This window comes from Otolemur garnettii, unplaced genomic scaffold (assembly GCF_000181295.1).
Source record: "Otolemur garnettii isolate 467f Iridium unplaced genomic scaffold, OtoGar3 scaffold00303, whole genome shotgun sequence".
Taxonomy (NCBI): Eukaryota; Metazoa; Chordata; class Mammalia; order Primates; family Galagidae; genus Otolemur; species Otolemur garnettii.
This window is the reverse complement of record NW_003852698.1, coordinates 158,608-181,997: the sequence shown is the minus strand read 5'-3', so window position 1 is coordinate 181,997 and position 23,390 is coordinate 158,608. Positions and strand designations below refer to the sequence as shown.

At 36.1% G+C, this 23,390-nt stretch overlaps 1 protein-coding gene across 5 annotated transcripts in view; it reads left to right on the top strand.

Moving 5' to 3' along the window:
• Positions 1-23,390, top strand: part of ORC3 (origin recognition complex subunit 3) — a 69,176-nt gene that overhangs the window by 2,981 nt on the left and 42,805 nt on the right. For 4 of the 5 annotated variants that reach the window (XM_023508982.1, XM_003803426.2, XM_023508981.1 and 1 more), the window contains exons 2-9: positions 3,924-3,978; positions 10,298-10,395; positions 11,670-11,814; positions 12,943-13,047; positions 14,535-14,686; positions 15,916-16,049; positions 17,766-17,925; positions 19,397-19,510. In XM_023508982.1, coding sequence (XP_023364750.1) covers positions 3,924-3,978; positions 10,298-10,395; positions 11,670-11,814; positions 12,943-13,047; positions 14,535-14,686; positions 15,916-16,049; positions 17,766-17,925; positions 19,397-19,510 — 963 coding nt within the window. Of the gene's footprint in view, positions 1-3,923; positions 3,979-10,297; positions 10,396-11,669; positions 11,815-12,942; positions 13,048-14,534; positions 14,687-15,915; positions 16,050-17,765; positions 17,926-19,396; positions 19,511-23,390 lie in introns of those variants that run through there. The other variant, XM_023508983.1, reaches the window with a different exon arrangement.

Genomic DNA, 23,390 nt, shown 5'->3' with positions numbered 1-23,390 from the left:
TTTGTAATTTGCATGGCTGTTGTTCACGATATCCTGAGACTTTTCTTCAGTATATTTCTTTCATTCTTTTATTCTCCATAGGAATAGAAATCATTAAGAAGCTATTATATTATATACTTAATATTTTAACATTGGTAAAGTAGACTAGTATGTGTAACTTGGGCTATCTACCACTAATCAAATAATAATTTGAAACTAAATGTAGCTAGCAAATTACCAGGAATATTACTTGTTAAAACATTTATTCATCCCACATACTGATTGCCTAACACGTATGTTAGCAATGTCCTAAACATTGGGGAAACAATTATAAATAAAATACAATCTGTGCTCTGAAGGTGCTTGCAATCTACTTGGGGAGACAGACTCATAAATAACTAAGATACACAAAAAATCAATTTAAAACAATGCAAAATTAAGATGTTCAAGTACTATGAGATCTCAGGAAAAGGAACATTTCTGGCTAGAGAATCAGGGGTTTCCTGACAGAGTAAGTTTTGAGTCAGACTTTATGGATAAACGTATAAGCATTTAATCGGGCCCTCAGAGCTTGCCCACTCTAGCTGGAGCCTGTGACCCTGTCTGGCCACTGGGAGAGGACGTGGAGGAGCCATGAGCTGCCAGCTGGGGAGGGCGGCAGTCCTGCTGTTTGAGTTGCTCCTGGAGGACTGAAGTAAATAAGAATGCTAGATGCTGGCGGCGCCCTTAGCTCAGTGAGTAGGGGTCAGCCACATACACCCAGGCTGGTGGGTTCGAACCCAGCCTGGGCCAGCTAAAATCAATAATGACAACTGCAACAAAACAATAGCTGGGCGTTGGGTGGGCTACTTCGGAGGCTAAGGCAAGAGAATCGCTGAAGCTCAAGAGTTTGAGGTTTCTGTGAGCTGTGACGCTACAGCCCTCTACCGAGGGTGACATAGTAAGACTTTGTCTCAAAAAAAAGAAGAAGAAGAAGAAGAATGCTAGCTCTTATATAGCCAAGTTATAGGAGCATGCTATGTCAAAAACGAAGATGGTGGTTTGCATACTGTGTGATGATAGCAAAAACAGGTATAATGACATAAAATATCTCTGTACTGAATGCCCAGTTCCAAGCCAGTGTGTGGTGGCATGGACCTTAAATAGCCAAAGGATAGCAGCATCTGCTGTTAACAAGATTGCCCAGCAGATCATCTGCAAGATGGGAGGAGCCCTCTGGACTGTGGATATGGGTAGTAATGTAAAGAGAGCGATGTTCATTGGTATTGATTGTTTCCATGATATTGCAAATTGACAGAAGCCAGTTGCAGGATTTGTGGTAAGCACCAATGGTGAATTGATCAAGTGGTACTCTCAATGTGTCATTCAGGAAACAGGACAGGACATTGTGGATGGGTTAACAGGCTGCTTGGGAGCTGCCCTGGAGGTCTGGTATAGGAAGGAGTCATCCATGCCACATTCTGTTATAGAGTATTGTGAAGGAGTAGGGTACAGCCATTGGCAAGCACTGCTTGACCATGAGATACCACAAATGTTGGCCTGCCCGAAAAAGATCCTCTGTTGTGAAAATTTCAGTCTTAACTTTCTTTACGGTGAAGAAACGAATCAACACCAGATTTTTTGCTGACTCTGGAAGAGGTCTTGAAAATCCACTTTCTGGAACGGTTATTGATGTTGAGGTGACCAGGAAGGAATGGTATTTTTTTTATTGTGGGTTATAGTCTGTGCAAGAAGGGACTGTCACCCCTATACACTATAATGTCATCTACAATGATGCTGGCTTGAGTCCAAATGAAATATAGAGTTTCACTTAAAGGCTGTGCCACATGTATTATAACTGGATAGGTATCATCTGAGTTTCTTCTCCCTGCCACTATACCTGCAAACTGGCTTACCTTGTAGGCCAGAGTATTCACCAGCAACCACGTAATTCCCCATTAACCCTTCTGTATTACTTTTGACCTGTAAAACATGACCTGATGTGATGACAAAACCACAACTTGCAAATCATTATTGCCTTTGAAACTGGGTGCCTGAAATAGCTTTAAATTCTAATCTGTGATTGTACATGGTCCCTCATGGTGTATTCTGCTTTCAACACTATTGCTGATTTTACACTAGAAGGATTCTCCAGGGAGAGAACTGGTGGGGTTTGGTTAACAATTTATCCTTCAAATGTGTCACAAAGACTACATGTACCTGGACGTTTTGCATACAAGCAGTATCACTTTAGTAATGAAAAGATTGGGTGTTTTCACTCAGGGAATACATCTGTGAGTAAGAATTCTACTTGGGAAACTGTATCTACTTTATTTTTGAGACTTTTTATTTGCTTTTAAAGAAGACATAAAAATAACACAAATCCTCATCTAATTTTGCTATCTAATATTTTAATTATTATTATTTTTTTTTAATTCTCAACCTCAGACTCTTGGGTTTATGCAATTCTCTTGCCTCAGCCTCCCAAGTGGCTGGGTCTACAGACGCCCGCCACAACGCCCAGTTATTTTTTTGTTGTAGTTGTTCAGCAGGCAGGGGACACGTTCAAACCCACCAGCCCCAGTTTATGTGGCCGGCGCCCTTAACCACTGTGTTACTGGCGCCAAGCTGTGTTTAGTTCTTACAATAAGTAACCTACTACTAGTTACTAATAAGTTACTTGTAAAGAGTTGTGTTCTTTGCCCTGAGGTGGGAATTTGAATTTTTTTTTTTTTTTTTTTTTTAGTGGAGAGAGACTAGGGAAAAGCCTGGTGATGTAAAAGTTGGCACCTTGTAACAGGAGAAACATTTTGTCATTTTTTTCTATGAAGAAGGGAAATTAAGAGCTCTGTTACCATTTCTGTTTAATTTATTCTATTTTGTATCTTCCAATTATGTTAGCTGTGCCAGCGTCAGAAGAGAGCAGTGAGTTAAGTGAAGCTACTATATTTTTCTTGAACATTTTTTTTTCTCTCCAGTTACAACTATCTTTAAACAGACTCAGGAAATAATGTGTGAGATCTTTATTTTCTTACACTTATAAATAGTGGCATTTTGGGGATGTGTGAGGATTAACTTCAGATACATCTAAAAGGGTATGTTTAAAAGCAAAACAATGGCTTTGATTATATGTTAATTTAGGTTTGTAATTTAAACCAGTCTTGTAAGGAATGAAAACATCCAGGAAAATGTCATCAAGAAAATAGCTGACTAAGCCGTGCATCCAGCAGTAAAAATGCAGGATATAGATTCCTTGTTTAAGAAAAGACATGTTCTTTTCTGGAGTTGGAATTTGGTTTATGATAGTACATTTTCAAGATATAAAAAAACCCAAAACATTTGGAAGGAATAAACTGAAAGCAAAACTTCCTGAATGTTTCCTGTAAATGTGATCATGTACAAATAACAGGTATCACATACTCTTAACGGCATTAAATTTAAAAATGATATAATTGAATAAAGGTATTCATGTTAAAATCACTGGAAAAAAAGGGTATAATCAAATAAAGAAAGATGTAGGGTGAAACAGTAGTCAATTATCTATTTCCTGTCAAGGTTATAGATACTTAGTGTTTAATTGAATGATTTGGGGATAGGGAGAACATTCCTGTTTTCTACGTTCTGATCTTCAGTTTAATGTCTAGTATTAATTCCTCTAAATGTTGTCAAAATGGAGATTTCAGGGTTTAAATTTCATCAGCTTGTATTCTCTTTATCTGCCTCTTAGATCACATCCCAAAGAGCAAAATCAAAGATGAATGTCCCATAGGATGGAGGGGAAAGAAAGGAATGGTTCCTCTGTGGTTTTGGAATTTTCCATCTATAATTCAAAAAGGAGTGAATCTTAGAACTTGAAACATCTTCTACCCTCACCCCTTTAAAAAATCTGCTTATCTATAAAATACTTGGTTAATCAGATTTGTCTGCCCCTTGGCAACTTGATGCTTTTTTTCTTTCTTTCATAGGGCTGCTTTGTTTTTAAGCCAAACTGTAAGAAGAGAAGGATCTCTGTGCCAGTAGGTAAGATGTCTTAATATCAGATTTGTTAGTCATTCCCCTCCATGTTGTCTTAAATTTTTAAGAACTAACCCTAACTGAATTTAGTAATTTTCTTGTCTAAGGTTGACTGTCTTACTCTGTTCATGTAGCAGTTATATTCCAAGGCATTGGTCAGAGAGAAAGTTAGAGAGATAAGATTTCTAGGTAAATATACAGTATTTACAAGAGACTTAAATACACTTGAAGTTTATATGGTATTCCATTTTTATGAATAAAGTTGGCAAAGTAAATTAAAGAAAAAAATCAATGTGGAATATATAATAATTTATATTTGTTTAAAAAAGACAAAGCAACAACAGAGATTATGTTAAGTCCCAGTGGCTCCTGCAGTGAAGTAAGAGGAATTGACTGCAAATGAACAAGAGGGAGTTTAATGGAGTGATGGAAATATTCTCTGTCTTGATTAAGGCACTAGTTAAATGAGTGTTGACTTGTGTCAGACTGTTAAAATAAGTGTGTTTTATTGTAAATTATAGTCAATGAAATTAAATTATCAAAAAAGGACATTGTCTTTACTTTTTTCATTTTTCTACAGATCACTTACCAAGTTGGGGGGACGAGTAATTTAACAGGAAAATCGTGTTTTACAATTTATGAAGCACCATCATGATACTTACTGTAATTCACAAATGCTGGAGTCATATCTAAAGCTGTGCCTGAAAGAAGCAGCTGTATTAAAATGTAATTCTAACATGTACCTTTCAGGAATGTGGAAACAGCAAATTACCAAATTCTATGTGAATCCATAACAGAACAGTCTAAACACTGCAAAAAAGTCTTCTATCTTTCTAATATTAAAAAAAAAAAAGTGACCCCTAGGGAAACTGATGCCTCAGCCTCTTTCTAGTAGCTTGTCATGGTCCATGTACTTGCTGCTACCAGGGCGTTCTTCACATCCACCCACCTCTGCCCTCCCAGATGCTATGGCTACTACCCCCAGCCCTGTGGCAGCCCTTCACCCCCTTCTCTCATTTGCCCTGCTCATATTCCACTGCCTGCCTCTGGCCCACTATCTTAGCAACATATTAAGACTTATCTATGAAATCTGCCATTGCATATTAGAAAGGGGAAAATCAATAATTTTAGGGAAGTGGAGATATTAGGGAGCACCAGTGACCAAGTACATGTTCAGTGTGTAAGTCACTATATACTACTGATCTGGGCCACAAGAAAGAGCTGTGAGGCTCAGCACCTGTAACTCAAGCAGCTTGATCTTTAGTGATCAAGTTAAAGAAACTTCTTCAAATAAATCACAATATTACTGTCAGAATGTATTTATTACATTGGTTCTCAATTATAACTGCACATTAGAATTATTTGGGAACTTTTTTTTTTTGAGACAGAGCCCCCTGGGTAGAGTGTCATGGCATCACAGCTTACAGCAACCTCCAACTCCTGGGCTCAAGCGAGTCTCCTGCCTCAGCCTCCCAAGTAGCTGGGACCACAGGCGCCCGCTGCAAGGCCCAGCTATTTTTTGGTTGCAGCCGTCATTGTGTTTGGCAGGCCCGGGCTGGATTCGAACCTGCCAACTTAGGTATAGGTGGCTGGCGCCTTAGCCACTTGAGCCACAGGTGCCGAGCCGGGACTTTTTTTTTTTAACCTCAGTCCTTTTCCTTCTATATACTTGGGAAACTTTTAAAAAACTTTTTATTTGTATTTAATTGTAGATTCACATACAGTTGTATGAAATAGTATAGAGTTCTCCTGTTCCACCAGTTATCCCCAGTGGTAATATATTACATGATTGTAGTATAGTATCACAACCAAGGAACTGACATTGATAACAATCCACTGACCTTACTGAAGTTTCAATTTGGTGGATTTCTAAAAGAAAGTACGTTTAGTATCCTTTATCTGAAATTCTTGAGACCTTTGGTTGGATTTAGGATTTAGGATTTTTTCAGATTTTGAGATATATATAATGAGATTATTTTAGGATTGGGTCCCAAGCCTAACACAAGATTCACTTATATTTTATATACACCTTATACACATAGCCTCAAGATTATTTTATACAATATTTTTAATAATTTTTTACACAAAAACTTTTGACACCAGTCTATCACATGAGGTCAGTGTGAAATTTTCCACTGGTGGTATCATGTCAGTGTTCAAAAAGTTCTTGATTTGGGGCATTTTGGATTTTAGATTTTCAGATTAAGGATACTCAACCTATACCCATGTCCAGACCCTAACCCAGACCACTCAATCAAAATCATTGGGAATAGAGTATAAATGTTACAATTTTTAAAAAGCTTCTCACAGGCTATCAAGTATTTGCACTCAATATTCAGCACCGTGAATATTAATTTCAATGGAAAAATTATTACATGAATTAAGTATACCTGTGTACTAGTTTTGAATCGAAAAAGAGAAAAACTGAAGTATACCATTGAGTAGGAAATAAATGAAAACTTGAATATGTAGAATAGGATTTTTCTAAATCATCACATGATATAGACCTTAGTGTTACTAATTCATCAGTCTAAGCCGTGTGCTCAAGTAGAATATAAAAATAGTAAAATACTGGTCTAATATGGGGAGAAACTATAATTTATGGTAAGAATCCAATTTCTCATTAATAGAGAAATAAATAGCAATCTAGTGCTTTATGCCGGAAGCTTCCTTAATTCTTTGTCCTCCTTTCCAAAATGAAATGCAAAAGTGATGGAAATAGTAAACAAAGAATAACTACGTTACACATCATTTTTAAATTATTAACTTTAGAACAAATTTTTATTTTGGAGATGGCTAAAGTTATAAGAAATTGTTAAGAGAAAATTCAAGATGTGTTTGTTATTCATGAGGGACACATGGCATGTAGTGGCGTCTGTCATTAGTAATATAACGAATAGAATTGCTAATTTTTTTTGAGCATTAACTGTGTGCCAAGACTATTCTAAGCATTTTATATGTGTTAATTTGTTTTATCCTCTTAGCAAACTATGAGGAATGTATTTTTTTTTTTTTTTTTTTTTGAGACAGAGCCTCAAGCTGTCCCCCTGGGTAGAGTGCTGTGGCATTACAGCTCACAGCAACCTCCAACTCCTGGGCTCAAGCGAGTCTCCTGCCTCCGCCTCCCAAGTAGCTGGGACCACAGGCGCCCGCCACAACGCCCGGCTATTTTTTGGTTGCAGCCGTCATTGTTTGGCGGGTCCAGGCTGGGGATTCGAACCCGCCACCTTAGGTGTACGTGGCTGGCGCCTTAGCCAGTTGAGCTATAGGCGCTGAGCCGAGGAATGTATTATCTCCATTAAAATATGTGAAGATACATAGACACATAACTTTCTTAGTGTTAAGTGGTAGTAATTATTAGAGCTGGGATTTGAACCCAACCTTATTCCAGAGCCCATGGTCTAAGCATTACTTAATAGTGCCTCTCATAAAATGAGGCAAGGTTTTGCTTATAACTTTTTGTATTGAATTTCAGCCATAATTTATTGAGATTTGTTTATGGGTTTTACTACTATATTAATAAACCTAACACAGTAGAACCTCTGTTTAAGTTGACTTTTCAAGGGGCTGTAACAAACTTGTCAACAGAAGGAATAAGGCCTGCTGTACTGATAAAGATATGTGGTGCATGTCCAGTCTATGAAAATTATGCCAACTTGAGGTGGTCAGCTATGGAGGTTGTACATACTGTATGCATAATTGTATAATCTGAACTTTGCTTTAAAAGTTCATTAGGGGCCAGGCAAGGTGGCTCACACCTGTAATCCCAGGGCTCTGGGAGCCTGAGGTGGGTGGAATGGTTGAGCTCACGTGTTCAAGACCAGCCTGAGCAAAGCAAGACCCCCGTCTCTACTAAAAAAGAAAAAAGGAAAAACTGAGGCAAGAGGATTGCTTGAGCCCAAGAATTGGAGGTTGCTGTGAGCTATGATGCCACTGCACTCTACCCAGGGCAATAGCTGAGACTCTGTCTCTAAATAAATAAATAAAAGTTTATTAGGGTTTTTTTCTTTCATTTGTGGATTTAAGGCTGACAGATACTGTTATAATGTGAAAATCTTTGAGGAATTGACCCTGATAATAAAACAGATGGAACAGGAATGAGGGAAGCCTACCTAGATCTTATCACTTGCCTCCACTGGCTTCTATTCTTGAAATAGACTGCCTGAAGAAGCAGAAAGACGTTCTGGATTTTGCCCAGCACCCGTCCTGACTGCAAGACACTTGGCATGTGCTTAAGCCATTAACACTCTTCTCTTCAGTATTCTGTGGGTGACAGCACTCCTAACAAAACAGCTGGGTAGGGACTGGGAAAGAAGCTGACAGCAGGCTGGTGCTGGAGATGCTCACACTGGAGCATAGCACTGTGAGTGGGAGCCAAGGCAGGAGGAAACCTGACAAAAGCAAGAACTTACATTCAATTCCTCTCAATGCTTTTTTATTTTTTTTAAGCCTGCCTAATCTGCAGAGAAGCCATGGTAACAGCTTCAAGTATTCTATTATTACTGTTTTCAAGAGGCTTTTCATTATATATTTTGATGCAACATTATTCAGCACATTACAAAATTCATGTCTTGATTTGCCACTTTAACAATTTACTAAAAATTTTTAGTAATTAGTAAAAATTTTTACTAATTTTCAATGTAAAATGATATTTTTGTTCTATTTAAGGCTCTTGTTATTCTCCTTTGTCTAATTTTGCATCTCTCTATTTTCTTTTGTTGTTTGCATTTTAAAACTACCATTTTACCATAAGCTAATTTCAATATATTAACAAAACTTTGATGAAATTAAAACTCAAGCCAGATACAGTGGCTCATGCTTGTCATCCTAGCACTTTGGGAGGGTGAGGCAAGAGGATCGCTTGTGCTTAGGGGTTTAAGACCAGCCTGAGCAAGAGTCACTCCCCATCTCTATAAAAAAATAGAAAAATTAGCCAAGTGTGATGGAGCATGCTTGTATTCTCAGCTACTTGGGAGGTGGAGGCAAGAGGATCACTTGAACCTAGGAGTTTGAGGTTGTGAACTATGCTGATGCCACAGCACTCTAGGCAGGACAACAGAGTTAGACTCTGTTAAAAAAAAAAAAAATTGGTACTTTATTTATAAACTCTGGGTAAGCTAGGGTTACAAACCAAGTTCCATACTGTGAAAAAGAATAACATGGTAATTTACCAGTTAACATTAAAACTTGATGGTAGAATACTAGCTGCAGCAATTTAATACCATGAAAGCTTTAGCTGCTGCAATAAAATATGTAGACATAAACAACAAGAAATATGAAGGAAAGTATAAAACTATAAGGAATTGAAAGTATTAAAGGAATGATGTTTTTGCATGTGAACTTTTTAAGACATAAAAGATGTTATTTCTCCCTAAATCAGGCTACAAATTTGATTTTATCTATTCGTAATACTAGTGAAATTACTACTGAGAAGTGACAAAATTAATTTGAAAGAATGGATTAAAGTTTTTTGAAAAGGAATAACAATGTTTGGTGGCAATGGGGCGAAGACCTGGGCCTATTTAATACTAAATTGTACTACATACAAAGATGGGCATGTCAAGTCAGTGAGAGAAGGATGGATCACTCAGTAGAGGAGTATTTTTCAGAATGAAGGATGTAATCTATGTGTAAGGAAAGGAAATCAATTTAGTGGGTCATGATAATTGTTTTTTAAAAAAATTGTTAATCACACAATAAGGCTGAGTATATTTTTCATGGGCTTTCATTTTTCTTTGTTGCATGTATGTATGTTAGATTATGACGTAAAATGTATTTCTTAATGTGGATCATGGTTTAAAATGTTTGAAAATCACTGCAATAAGTGGTATTTTAACAAATGGTTAACCAGTTGGAGAAAACATTAAAAAAGAAGAAAAATACACTGACAGAATAAACGGAAGACTAGACTAAACTGTGTCAATGGAAAAAAAGTACTATAAGGATAGGAGTAGTAAGAATCATTTAACCATGGACAGTTCAAAGCAAATACTGTATATGAAGCAAAGTATATAAGATCATAGAATACATGTAAGAGTAAATAATGAAAAACATTAATATTAAATGTGTATACCAAAAACTATATTAAATAAACTCAAACCACTAAATAAAAACTGTTAGAAATTCATCCTGAAGATAGAGTTAATATGATAAAATAAAAAATACATAAATTCAAAGGATATTGAATGTTACCGATCCCTAAATATATATATATATATATTTGATACATATTAAAAATTCAACCTCTATCACTTACTGTGTGACTTTGCTTGTAGTTTCTTTTACTATGTAAAAAAAAAAGAAACATTTCTTTCTGTGTTTTTAGAGAACTATTTTAATAAAGGGGGAAATGCATCTGAGGACAGTAAGCTTCGATTTGAAACTTATCAGTTGATATGGCAACAGATGAAATCTGAAACTGAGGTGAATACTTTTTTGAAAATATTTCCTATTTCTCTGATACTGTAAATCTTATATTTGTTGCTTACCATCTTCCTTTTCCATCAATTTGTATTGCCAAAATATAGGCAACACTGGCTATGCATAATCTGTGTATCCTGAAAAAAACCTCTGGTATTCCAGATATCATGCATAGCTTAAGTTCCAGGAACTGGAACCTGTTTATGACAGCCAGTAACTCCGGGAGCTTTAGAACGGTGGCTCTCTCGTATTATCCAATGAGTTCCACAAGTACGAAGTCAGGCTGTTTCTGAACTCCTCTCCCTCCTCCTCCTTTCTGGTTACCATGCTCTTTATATTTTAGCTCTGAAAAAATTTTCCACTGTAGTTAAGTTGGCAGTTCTAGGACCAACAGTTTGGGCTGATGACTTGTTTGGCCGCACAGTGTTAGCGTTTTTGTTTTTGAATGCCTTTGGGAGGGTTCTGCATTTTCCAGTGTGTTACCACCCCCACCAGTTTTTTCTGCTTTGCATCTAGTGGCTTTGCCCGTTCATATGTTCTGTGTGATACTTAAAAGGTATTTGAGTTTGTGGTTTCCAGTTTAGGCCCTCTTCATTTTATAGCCCAGATTGTCATAATATCCTCCTAATTTGCATTCTTGGCCCTGATCTGAAACCCTTCAATCTGCCACTAGGCTTTATGGCACCACTGGCCAATTCAGAAAAGTCTTTCCATTAGATAAATGTAGCCCTGTGCCAAGTTACAAGGATTTTCCAGCTCTGCTGCCAGGTTAATGCTTCTTAACCCTGTTCTAATCATGCCTGTACTTCACATTCCTTCTGTGTTTCTTCCCACAGGATAAAATCCAGACCCTTTATTTATTCAACCTCATTTTCTACCATTTCTGATGTCTTTGTACTTAGCTATTATCTGTGGCTCCCCAAGTATTTGATGCTTTCTTCCTTCCTTGCTTCCTCCAGTTATTCTTTCTAATTTTCCTTTATCTTTTGTCACCTCTTAACACTTGCCAATCCCTTAGTTTAAATATATCACCTCCTTAGCTTAAGTTAGGTGGTCCTACCCTTTGCCTCCTATATTATGGCACTCTATGGTGTATTTTCATTTTAAGTGTCCTTGTTTAATTTCTTCCCTCTTTTTGGTTAGAAACTAGCTTTCATTCATAAGGTGGTTAGTAAATGTTAGTTGAATGAAAAATGAGAGGAATTTTTAAATAGGGGAATCCAAAGCACTAATCACTAGAGATGTTAGGTAAAAACATCTTTTTATTTTCTTTATAGCGGCTACAAGATGAATTAAATAAAAACCTGTTTGACAATTTAATTGATTTTCTGTGCAAGTCTTATTGTGGAGTCCAGAAGAATTCAAGAGACTTAGGCTGTCAAATAAAACTCAGAGAAATTCCAACTGCTGCTCTTATTCTTGGTGTGTATGTTTGTGTGTTCACACATATATGCATTTTTTTTAATGTTTTTATTGTTGACAATAGTGGGAAATAACCTGTTCTGATGAGCCTTTTGTCTCTTTTATTTATAGAATTAAGCCAACTATAGTTTGTTTTTCATACTTTTAAAACCAATAAAAGTTCTTTATATATTTATAGGTGATCATCTATAAATTAAAAGGAATTGATTCAGCTAGTACTCTCTTAAACTTTTTGCAAGAGGGGAGATATATTTGTTTTACTCTTCCACAGAGAGTATATGAGATTTGGATTTAGTGATAAAGAAACCACAAGTATGTTACCAGATTTGATTTTATACCTTTTTGGTCATATGTTCAATGGACTTATTCTGTGACTTTAATTTTATTTTCCTGTGCTTAATTTTTCAACCTTAGATTGTTTCATTGTATTGAAATTACATTAATTGCCTAGAAAAGAGTTTATAGATGAATGATACATAAATTCCTTTTAGATTGTAAATTTGTAGGCATAGAATTCCTATTATAATAGGTATACCATTATTGTCCTATCTTTACTAAACATGGATTCTCAGATAACGGGAAAATTTTTCTTTGAAATATTAGTAAATTTTCTTCATTTCTTTTGAAAACAAAGTTGGATTTATTTGAGTTCCAATCATGTTTTCGTTTCACTCCTAGGGAAACTGGGCTATAGGCATTTGTAGAGCTGGAGCCTTGCTTGCTCTTGCTCAGGCAGATCTCCAACTTCTACCCTCAAGGAGTCTTCCCACCTTGGCCTCCCAGAGTGCTAGGATCACAGGTGTGAGCCACTGCCTCTGGCCTCGAATGATTAAGTAACTCTTTTTGAATGTGACAAAGCAATGAAATTATTCCTAAGATATTTTTGAGGGTCAACTACACATCCCTAGTAATTTTTTTGAAAGAAGAATTGTGCTAAATATATTTTCTGACAAATGTAATACACACTTCTAAGTAGCTGCTGTTCATGGATAAGTCTTCATTGATGCAGTATATTTTCTTGGTTTTGTGTTTTTAAAATGTTTGTACTTGGCAAGTTCAGTGCCTTTTGTTATCATTAAATTGGCATTAATGAAAATGATGACATAATGTTGTTGTATTATCTCATAGGTGTAAATGTCACAGATCATGATTTAACATTGAGAAGTCTAATAGAGGCTCTTCGGGATAATGTTACACCATATGTAGTCTCATTGCAAGCTAAAGATGGTCCAGGTAAATATAAATGCCATAATAACCTTAGCGAGATGTTATAGATTTCTTCCATCCATTCTTTTCTCTCTCTTAACCTCTCACTTCCTTGATTTGTTTTTATTGGTGGGAACAGCACAGGTCTACATTTTTGGCAGGGGAAGGTTTTGTAGCCCCCAGGTAATCTTGATTATTATAGGACTCTCTGCCTTCTTTTGCTTTCTTGATCCTGCTCCAATTTCTGCCATGCAAGCTTCAGTGATAGTAGAAACAGGCATTTTGCAGGATGTATTCTTTAATCCAGTGAAACTTGGTAAGTAAAGATTTAGGAAAGGAAGCTGAAAGGAAGCATGGGAGCCCTGACGTAGCTATAAATCATCTTATTGTCCCACTTTGAAAAAGCCAGCACGTGAGAAAAGAATGCATTTGACAGAGCTAATCTTGAGTGAACCTATCATAAAGAATATGCACACTAATGTAGTCAGTTGGATTTGGACAGGACTGATATGAGAGTTTTGTGTGTGTTATATTTCTTATTCATAAGCTGATGGAAATTAAGTATAAGTTCTTTTTTTTTTTTTTTTTTGAGACAGAGCCTCAAGCTGTCCCCCTGGGTAGAGTGCCATGGCTTCACTGCTTACAGCAACCTCCAACTCCTGGGCTCAGCCTCCCAAGTAGCAGGGACCACAGGCACCCGCCACAACGCCTGGCTATTTTTTGATTGCAGCCTTTATTGTTGTTTGGCGGGTCTGGGCTGTATTCGAACCCGCCACCTTAGGTGTATGTGGCTGGCGCCTTAGCCACTTGAGCCACAGGTGCCGAGCCTTAAGTATAAGTTCTAAAGGCATCTTTAAAAGTGACAGTATGAAAGATTTATAATCAATAAAATATTTCATATAATAACTTTTTTGAGGGGATATTAATAACCTTTTGTTGACCAATATAATTTAAATGCATATTCCTTAAATAGCTTATAGATTTCATGTTTACATATTTGTTTATATAGCCCTTTCATCATATTAGTAGGTAATACACATAAACTTTGTTCTAGTCTTAATGTGAATTAATGAAATTTAAATATTAAGAGGGTACTAATGACCATTAATAGTTAATATGTTAAAAATTACATTGATTGTAAGTGTAGAAGAACATATGCTGTTCAATTTAATATATTAATAAAGAAGTTTCAGTAACTTTAATTTTGTTTTAAGAGGAAGTAACCTGGGTGGTGCCTATGGCTCAGTGGGTAAAGCACGGGCCCCATATACCGAAGGAGGCAGGTTCAAACCTGGCTCCAGCTAAACAGCAACAAAAAATAGCTGAGCATTGTGGTATGTGCCTATAGTCTCAGCTACTGGGGAGGCTGAGGCAAGAGAATCATCTAAGCCCAGGAGTTGGAGGTTTTGCTGTGAGCTGTGATGTCACAGCACTCTATTGAGGGTAATAAAGTAAGACTCTGTCTCTTAAAAAAAAAAAAAAGAGGAAATAACCTTTCTTTTTATATTCTGCAGATATGAAGCACTTTTTACAAAAGTTGTTCTCACAGTTGGTGGACTGCTATACAGTTGTAAAATCCAAAGAGAAGGAAAGTGTTCAGGTCACCCAGAAAAAGACATATTGTTCAATGGATTCACTTTGCAGTTGGTATAAGACTGTCACACAGGTAAAATAAACTGATGATTTTCTCCCAGGATATTGACATACGATTGATGGGGCTTGGAATTGTATTAAAGAGCTAATTGTTGTAATAAGATACGCTTATGCAGCTAGGTATTTAATAGTAGCAATTATTTTTTCTAAGGCCACTAGGATTTAAAAGTGTTCTTTTATTACTATGCAGCCTAATTCCTGTTCAGTGTATAGGTTTATACAAGGTTATTTTATTTGTGGAAGAATATCATCAAATAACAAAAACAGAACATTAGGAGTCAGTTCTATTGCACATGGTGATAATGATTATAACTTTAATATGTTATCTCTTATATTCCTCAGTATTTGCTTTTGTGCAATAGAACCATGCTGTTAGTACCCATTACTTACTGTCAACATAGTTTTATGAAGAATAATTATGTATTTTTTTTTAAACCTAACTGTTTCGTGTTTGGAGTTCTTAGGGAATCAGTGCTTTGTAAGTAAAGTATATTCAATAAACAGACAAAAAGAAATTTCATTCTGGTGAAAATGGGTGACCTAAGTGACTCATTGGGTAACTGCATCGTAAAACCACAGCCTTAGTTTATGATACTGCGTAGCCAGGTGGTGTGGGTAAAAATACTATGGTGGCATTTTCTTATCAACATTTTTGCTAACGTCTTCATAAGGGAAGTTTCACTTTGCTTTATAGGTGGACTAAACTTGGTCTGATACTCAACCATAATACCTTGATTTGACCCGTAATCCTAGAAATCCAATGCTACTTGCAATTTATGTCAGATGTCTTTACAAGATTGAGGTTGGACCAGAGGATATTAAGAGTCCTCCTCAAGCTTGAATTTTCATAATAGCAGAGCAGCAGGTAGTGCTGTTTATTGTATTTTTTAATTAAAAATATTAGTTCTTAAAAGCAAAATACTAGTTTCTACCAACAGAAAAACAATTTTGTAGAATATTTTCTCATATTTTTCCTGTCATTTTTCTCAGCATAAAATATAAATATTTCATATGAATTATAGATTTTACCGAACCTATTTCTAATTGGTTGTTATTTTGTGTCAGGCACAAAAAGATTCTGCTAGTGAGTATTGGAATGAGTTTCTATTTATTATGTGGGAGAAATAAAAGAAACATTGTTACTATGAAATGTAAAGGGAGATACATATCAAAGGAATGGTGATATAGCATTGTGTGGCTGGTAAGGCTTACTTTTAACTCCTTTTCACAATGGCTTAAAAGAAGAGAGACCCAGAAATGCCGCGCAAAAAGAGGACCGCTACTAGCCAATGGCAGTATCCTCCTGTTGTGCTTGTCTTAAAGGATATGGAAAGCTTCACCACGAGAGTACTCCAGGACTTCATAGTTATCAGCAGGTAGATGGTGTATCTCCTAGCTTTTATGCAAAATTCTCTATTGAAAATTTTTACTTTTAACTTACAAAGCATAATTTTCATTTTAATACTAACTGTGTAGAAATCAACGTGATTTTAAATTCTTTTTAACGGAATGTTTGAAGAACTTCTCTCAGATTTTTGTTGTTGTTTGACTCAAGAATGAGAGTCAAAGACAAATGTAGCCAGTTTTAAATTAATGTGGTAAGGTAGTATAAAGTGTAGTTTGTCTCACCATGGTTTTTTTCTCTTATTTCCTCATTACATGGGTAAATTACTCCCAGAGCAAATAGCTTTACCCAGCAAAAATGTTTTCTAAATAACATTATCTTATGAGAAACTATTGTCATGATTTTTGGGGGGGTCTTCTCAATCCTATAAAACTCAGAATTGAAGTAACACTATTTTAAATTTGAGTAACATACATTTTCCATGGTGTATTTTTTAAGTTGACTTCTCTGAATGATTATGGCTACCTTTTTTTTTTTTTTTTTTTTGAGACAGAGCCTCAAGCTGTCACCCTGGGTAGAGTGGCATGGTGTGACAGCTCACAGCAACCTCCAACTCCTGGGCTTAAGTGATTCTCAGGCCTCAGCCTTCCAAGTAGCTGGGACTACAGGCACCCGCCACGGTGCCCAGCTGTTTCTTAGTTGTAGTGTCATTTGGTAGGCCCAGGTTGGATTTGAACCTGCCAGCTCTGGTGTATGTGGCTGGTGCCTTAGTTGCTTGAGCTACAGGCACCAAGCCAGATTATGGCTACCTTTAATTAAAGCTATATATTGTACATTGCATCATAATTTACTGACATTCTGAAAATTCCTACTGTTGAGTGATTTTTTTCTCCCCATTGACTCTAAGAAGAGTTCTGTGTCCTAGGACTTAATATTAACATTGAACTGTTTACCATGCTGGGAAAGTGCATGGTACAAAATAGTGACATAAAACCTGAACTTTTAGAGCTTAGAGTTGTGACTGCTTTAACCATCAAAAGTAAAGAAGAACTTACAAAAACAAGATAGTCCCATCACTTTACTCCCGTGAAGGCAGAACTGCGTACAGCTAGAATACTGAAAAGCACAGCTGACAGACCAAGCGAAGTCATCATCCATGCCACAGCGGGCTCTGAACTGTAGGGCCCCTCAAAGAGAAAGTCTTTCATGTTCACTGATGATACTAACAATAAGTCTTCAATATGTTTAAGAACGTGAGGAAGAGATATTTAACATTTTTTAATGATATCTATCAACTTTTAGTTATTATGACTAACATAGTATGTGTTAGGAATGTCCGCTAGTAGAATAAGTCACCTTGAAAATTAATGAGCTTCATGTCTCATTAATGAGGAAGAATGTAGGCAGGGCTCTAACTTTAGGTGAGAAGTTATATTTTGGGTGGTTTCTAACACTTGGGGTGGTATAACTTCAGGTGGACGCCCGTGGTCTTTGTGGACCTCTGTGTTCTTTTTTATAAAATGAGAGGACCCATCAATAGATTGATTGCAAAGATAGAATGCTAGGAAATAACTATTTCTTTGTTACTTTAACAGAAGAAAAATGAATGACCTAGAAAATTTTAATACTTGGAATGATACTACTTAGCAGTGTCTTACAAAGTAGTCATTAATATAAACTTCGTTTTATCTTAAAACATGTAATATACTTGCTAAAGAAATCCCACTTTTCTATCTTTGAAAACTAGTCAACATCTGCATGAATTTCCACTAATACTCATTTTTGGAATTGCCACATCTCCTATTATCATCCACCGGTTGCTTCCTCATGCAGTATCATCCTTATTATGTATAGAACTGTTCCAATCTTTGTCTTGCAAGGAGCACCTGACTACAGTACTCGATAAGGTAAAAAAAAAAAAAAAAAAAAGCTTTGCCAGTGAAGTAAGGTGAAAAGAAAATTGCCAACAGTAGATTGTAATAGAAATGTTAATGACAAATCTCTGATTCTCTCATAGTACTGTATGGAATGTATTCCTTCATATAAGTTGTTTTTATTTAATGATTTTATAGTGTTTTATAGTTTCACAGTGATTTTGTATAACATTGCCTCTTTAGATAAAGTATAAGCTTTATCTAAAAGAACGATCCTATCTGTCTATATACTTAAATATCTATAAATCTTTGTTTAGGGAAAATAATAGGTTTTTAAAATAAATTTTACAGAATTTGTAGAGGTTCTAGTAAAAACGTTTTGAATCTTACATTTCATATAAAATGATTTGAAGTTTTCAGTGAACTCTTTCCTATTATGCTGCTCTTGACAACAAATACTAAAATAAAAAGAATTATACTTCTTGAGTATTAACCTTTCTCAAATTGTTACAGATGTAGGTCCTGTAAGATGTACTTTATACTGTAAGGAAAATAATGACAACCTACCTACTTATTGACTAAGCACTGCCATACTTTCTTTTCTCGAAAAAACGTGATGTTTATCTAGTTTATTGACACTTTAGGGAAAATTTTTTCCAGCTAGTATTTAAATTTGTTTAGTTGACCTTCTGCAGCTAGGCTTCTGTTTAAGAAGCCTATTATTACTTTTTATTTTCGGTTGTAAAATACCATTACAGGCCTTTAAAAGTTAGCCAAATAATACAAATTCAGCTATTCTCTCTCTATATATATTTTTTTCTTTTTTCTTTTTGTGAGACACAGTCTCATTTTATTGTCCCCAGTAGAGTGCTGTGGCATCATAACTCAAGGCAATCTCAAACCAGGGCTTAAGCGATTCTCTTGTCTTGCCTTCCGAGTACAGGTGTCTAGCTATTTTTAGAGACAGGGTCTTGCTCTCCCTCAGACTGATCTTGAACTTTTGAGCTCAGGTAATCCACCCACCTCAGCCTCCTAGAGTGCTAGGATTACAGGCGTGAGCCACCGTGCCCAGCCTATTTTATATTTTTAAATTAAGACACCTATTAAAATGTTTCTTACTCAACGGTATTGAATGTGTTAACTTTTTGTTAATTTGAATCAGTAAGGATAGAAAAAAAAAATCTTATCTGGTAACAAGAATTGCCAAAGCCTGCAGCTTGTTCACTGGCTTCTGGTGGGAGGAAAAGGATTATATACTTGATAATGTAGTATTTTTAAAATTATAAATTGGATAGTGAATGATGGGCATCTTTGATTCTGAAGATATAGTATGACTTGCTTCTTTTTGTTGTTATATAAATTAACTTTAAATTTTCTAAACTAGCTACTATTGCAGCTTTTCATAGTTACTGTGTCTCAGTATCATTCTTTGCCTTATTATGTATGGTTCATGTTTATGTACAGTGAGACTAACAAAGAGTATCTCCCCCTTAATCTCTTTCAGCTACTTCTTACAACTCAGTTTCCCTTTAAAATAAGTGAAAAAGTGTTACAGGTTCTGACCAATATCTTTTTGTATCATGACTTCTCAATTCAAAACTTTATAAAAGGACTTCAGGTAAGAATATACTAATGGGTTTAAAAATTCACATACTGATACTATTGTTTTTAAATTTCAGAATATTACAGGGGAAACAAACTACTTTTGTTTTTTTTTTTTTTTTTTGCAGTTTTTGGCTGGGGCTAGGTTTGAACTCACCACCTCCGGTATATTGGGCCGGCGCCCTACTCCTTTGAGCCATAGGTGCCACCCAAAACAAACTTGTTTGTTTGTTTGTTTTTTGAGACAGAGTCTCACTTTGTCATCCTGGATAGAGTGCTATGGCATCATAGCTCATAGTAACCTCAAACTCCTGGGTTCAAGTGATCCTCTTACCTCAGCCTCCTTCCTGAGTAGCTGAGACTACAAGTGCCCACCACTATGCTTGCCTATTTTTTTTATAATTTTAGTAGAGACGGGGTCTCGCTCTTGCTCAGGTTGGTCTTGAACTCCTGAGCTCAAGCAGTCCTCCCACGTTGGCCTGCTGGAGTGCTAGGATTATAGGCATGAGCCACTGCATCTGGCCAGTTTACCCATTTTTTTTTGTTTTTTTGTTTTTTTGTTTTTTTGTTTGTTTTTTTGAGACAGTCTCAATTTCTTGCCCCTAGGAGAATGCCATGGCATCATAGCTCACAGCAACCTTAAACTCTTGGGTTCAAGTTATGCTCTTGCCTCAGCCTCCCAAATAACTGGGACTACACTTGCCTGCTGTAACGCTGGGCTATGTTTTAGAGATGAGTCTTACTCTGGCTCAGGCTGAACTGAAACTCCTGAACTCAAGCTGTCCACCTGCCTCTGCCTCCTGGAGTGCTGGAATTACAGGCATGAGCGTGCCTGGCTCTCACCATTTTTTTTTTTTTATGAATGAGTAGTACTTCATGGCATACACATACCACATTTTATTAATTCAATCATGTATCAATGGTCATTTGAGTTGATTCTATATCTTTGCAACTATGAATTGTGCTATAGTAAACATTTGAGTACATGCCAACTCCTGGGCTCAAGTGATTGTCCTGCCTCTGCCTTCCAACCTTCCGAGTACCTGGGACTATGGGCGCCCACTGCAATGCCTGGCTTTTTTTTTTTTTTTTTTTTTCCTTGTAGCCGTCATCATTGTTTGGTAGGCCTGGGCTAGATTTGAACCCGCCAGCTCAGGTATGTTGCTGGTGCCTTAGCCGCTTGAGCCATAGGTGCCCAGCCTGTACAGAAGCTTTTTAATTTAATCAAGTCTCATTTGTTAATTTTTGTTGTTGGCTGTGATGCCTTTGGGGTAGTCTTCATAAATTCATCACATAAGCTGATATTTATACGAGTTTTTCTAACATTTCTCTCTAGAATTTTCATAGTTTAGTATCTTAGGTTTAATTTTGTTATATATCATGAATTAATTGTTTAAGTGATGAGAAGTACAGATCCTGTTTCATTCTTTTACATGTGGCTATCCAGTTTTCCCAGCATCATTTATTGCAGTGTTTTTCAACCTTTTTCAATGTTTTTCAACTATAGGCACACTTAAACATATAATTAAACTTCTGTGCACACTTAAATTATGTTGATCAAAAAAAAGACTAAAAAAAAGAATATGCTTACTGTGCTTTGAACTTCTTTCAAAAATAATTTAATAATGATCTTTGAAAAATTTCACAGCACACGTGAGATCCTCTCATGGCACAATTGTTGAAAATCACTGACTTACTGAATAGAGATTCTTTTCCTCAGTGTATGTTATCGTCTACTTTGTCAAAGATCAGATAGTAATAGGCAATGGTTTTATATCTGGGTTCTCTGATCTGATCCATAGGTCTATGTTCGTTGTTTTGTGCCAATACCATGCCATTTTGGTTACCATAGCCTTGTATAGCTTGAAGCCTGATAAAGTGTTGTCTTCCAATTTCTTCTTATTGCTTAAGCTTACTTTCTCTATCCAGGGTCTTTTCTGATTCTCTATAAAATACAGAACTATTTGCCCTAGATCTGGAGAAAATGGTATTGGTATTTTAATGGCAATTGCATTTAACCTGTAGATCACTTTGGTTTTATAGACTTTTAACAATGTTGCTTTCTGTGGATCAGTGAGCATTATGTTTTTCCATTTGGTTACATCCTCTGCAGTTTTCTTCCTCAGTGTTTTGTAGTTCTCTCTTTGAGGTCTATTACCTCCTCAGTTAAGTATTTCACCTCCTCAGTTAAGTACATTCCTAGGTATTTTCTTTGTTGTTATTGTTGTAAAAGGTATTGCATCTTTGACGTGATTCTCAGCTTGACTGTTTTTGATGTATATAATCTACAGGTTTGTGTACATTGATTTTGTAACCTAAGACTTTGCTGAATTTATCAATTCCAATAGTCTCTTGGCAAAAACTTTGAGGTTTCCTAGGTATAAAATTGTATCATTAGCAAAAAGTGATGGTAGTTTAGCCTCTCTGTCCCCATTTGTATATCCTTTTTTTTCCTTCTCTTGTCTGTACTCTGGCTAGGATTTCCAGCACTATGTTGATTAGGTAATAGTGGTTGTCTCGTTCTAGTTCTAAGTGGGACTGCTTTCAGTTTTTTCCCACTAAGCATGATGTTGGCTGTGGATTTCTCACATGTGGCTTTAATACTTTTGAGGTAAGTCCCATCTGTGCTTAGTAAGTTTTCTTATCATAAAAAGGTGCTGAATTTTGTTAAATGCTTTTTCTTCGTCTAATGAGAGGATTTTATGGACTTTGTTTTTCCTTATCTTTATGTGGTGAATTATACTTACATATATTGCATATATTGAACTATCCTTGCATCTCTGGGATGAAGCCTACTTGATCGCAGGGGGTTACCATTTTGATGTACAGCTAAATTCAGTTTGCTAGGATTTTACTGAGAACTTTTGGATCTATATTCATAGGAGATATTGGTCTATACTTGTCTTTTTTTGTTCTGTTTTTTTTTTTTTTTAATCCTGGCTTTGGTATCAAGGTGATAATTGTTTTCATAAACTGATTTGGAGCGGATTCCTTCCTTTTGATGGAATAATTTCTGAAGTATAGGTAGCAGTTCTTTTAGGTCTGGGTGTGAAACCATCTGTTCAGGTACTTTTTTTGTTAGAAAATTTTTATTGCTTCTTCAGTTTTGCTACATATTCGACAAAGCTATTTTGTCCTGAATGAGCCTAGGAATTTATTTATTTCCGCCATGTTTTCAAGTTTATATGCATAGGTTTTTATAGTATTCAGAGATAATGTTTTGTATTTCTGTGGTATCAGTTTTTATTTCTGATTGAGTTTATTAAAATCTTCTTATTCTTTTTAATCTAGGGAGAGACCTCAATCTTTTCAAAGAACTGTTTTTTTTTTCCTGTTAATCTTCTGTATAATTCTTTTGTCATTTATTTCATTTAGTTCGTCTCTTTATTTCTTTTCTCCTACTGGGTTTGCTCTTCCTTTTCCTCAGACAGTTCATTAGACTGTTGATTTGTGGTCTGTGTTTTGGATATAGCCATTTAAGATAATGAAATTTCCTACAGATTTTGTTGACTTGTGTCCTCTTTATCATTTAGTTCAAAGAATCTTTTGATTTCTATCTTAATTTCCTCCTTGACCTGACTGTTGTTCAGGAGTTGGGTTTTAAGTCTCCATGACTTTGTGTAGAGATGAGTATTTTTGTTGGACTTGATTTTACCAGCAGAAAATATTTTTAATTCCTGATTTCTAGGAGGTGCAACAGGGCATATAATCATTCTGTATATCAGGGGTCCTCAAACTACGGCCCGCGGGCCACATGTGGCCCGCCAAGGACATTTATCTGGCCCACTGGGTGTTTTTGCCGGACTTGATTTTACCAGCAGAAAATATTTTTAATTCCTGATTTCTAGGAGGTGCAACAGGGCATATAATCATTCTGTATATCAGGGGTCCTCAAA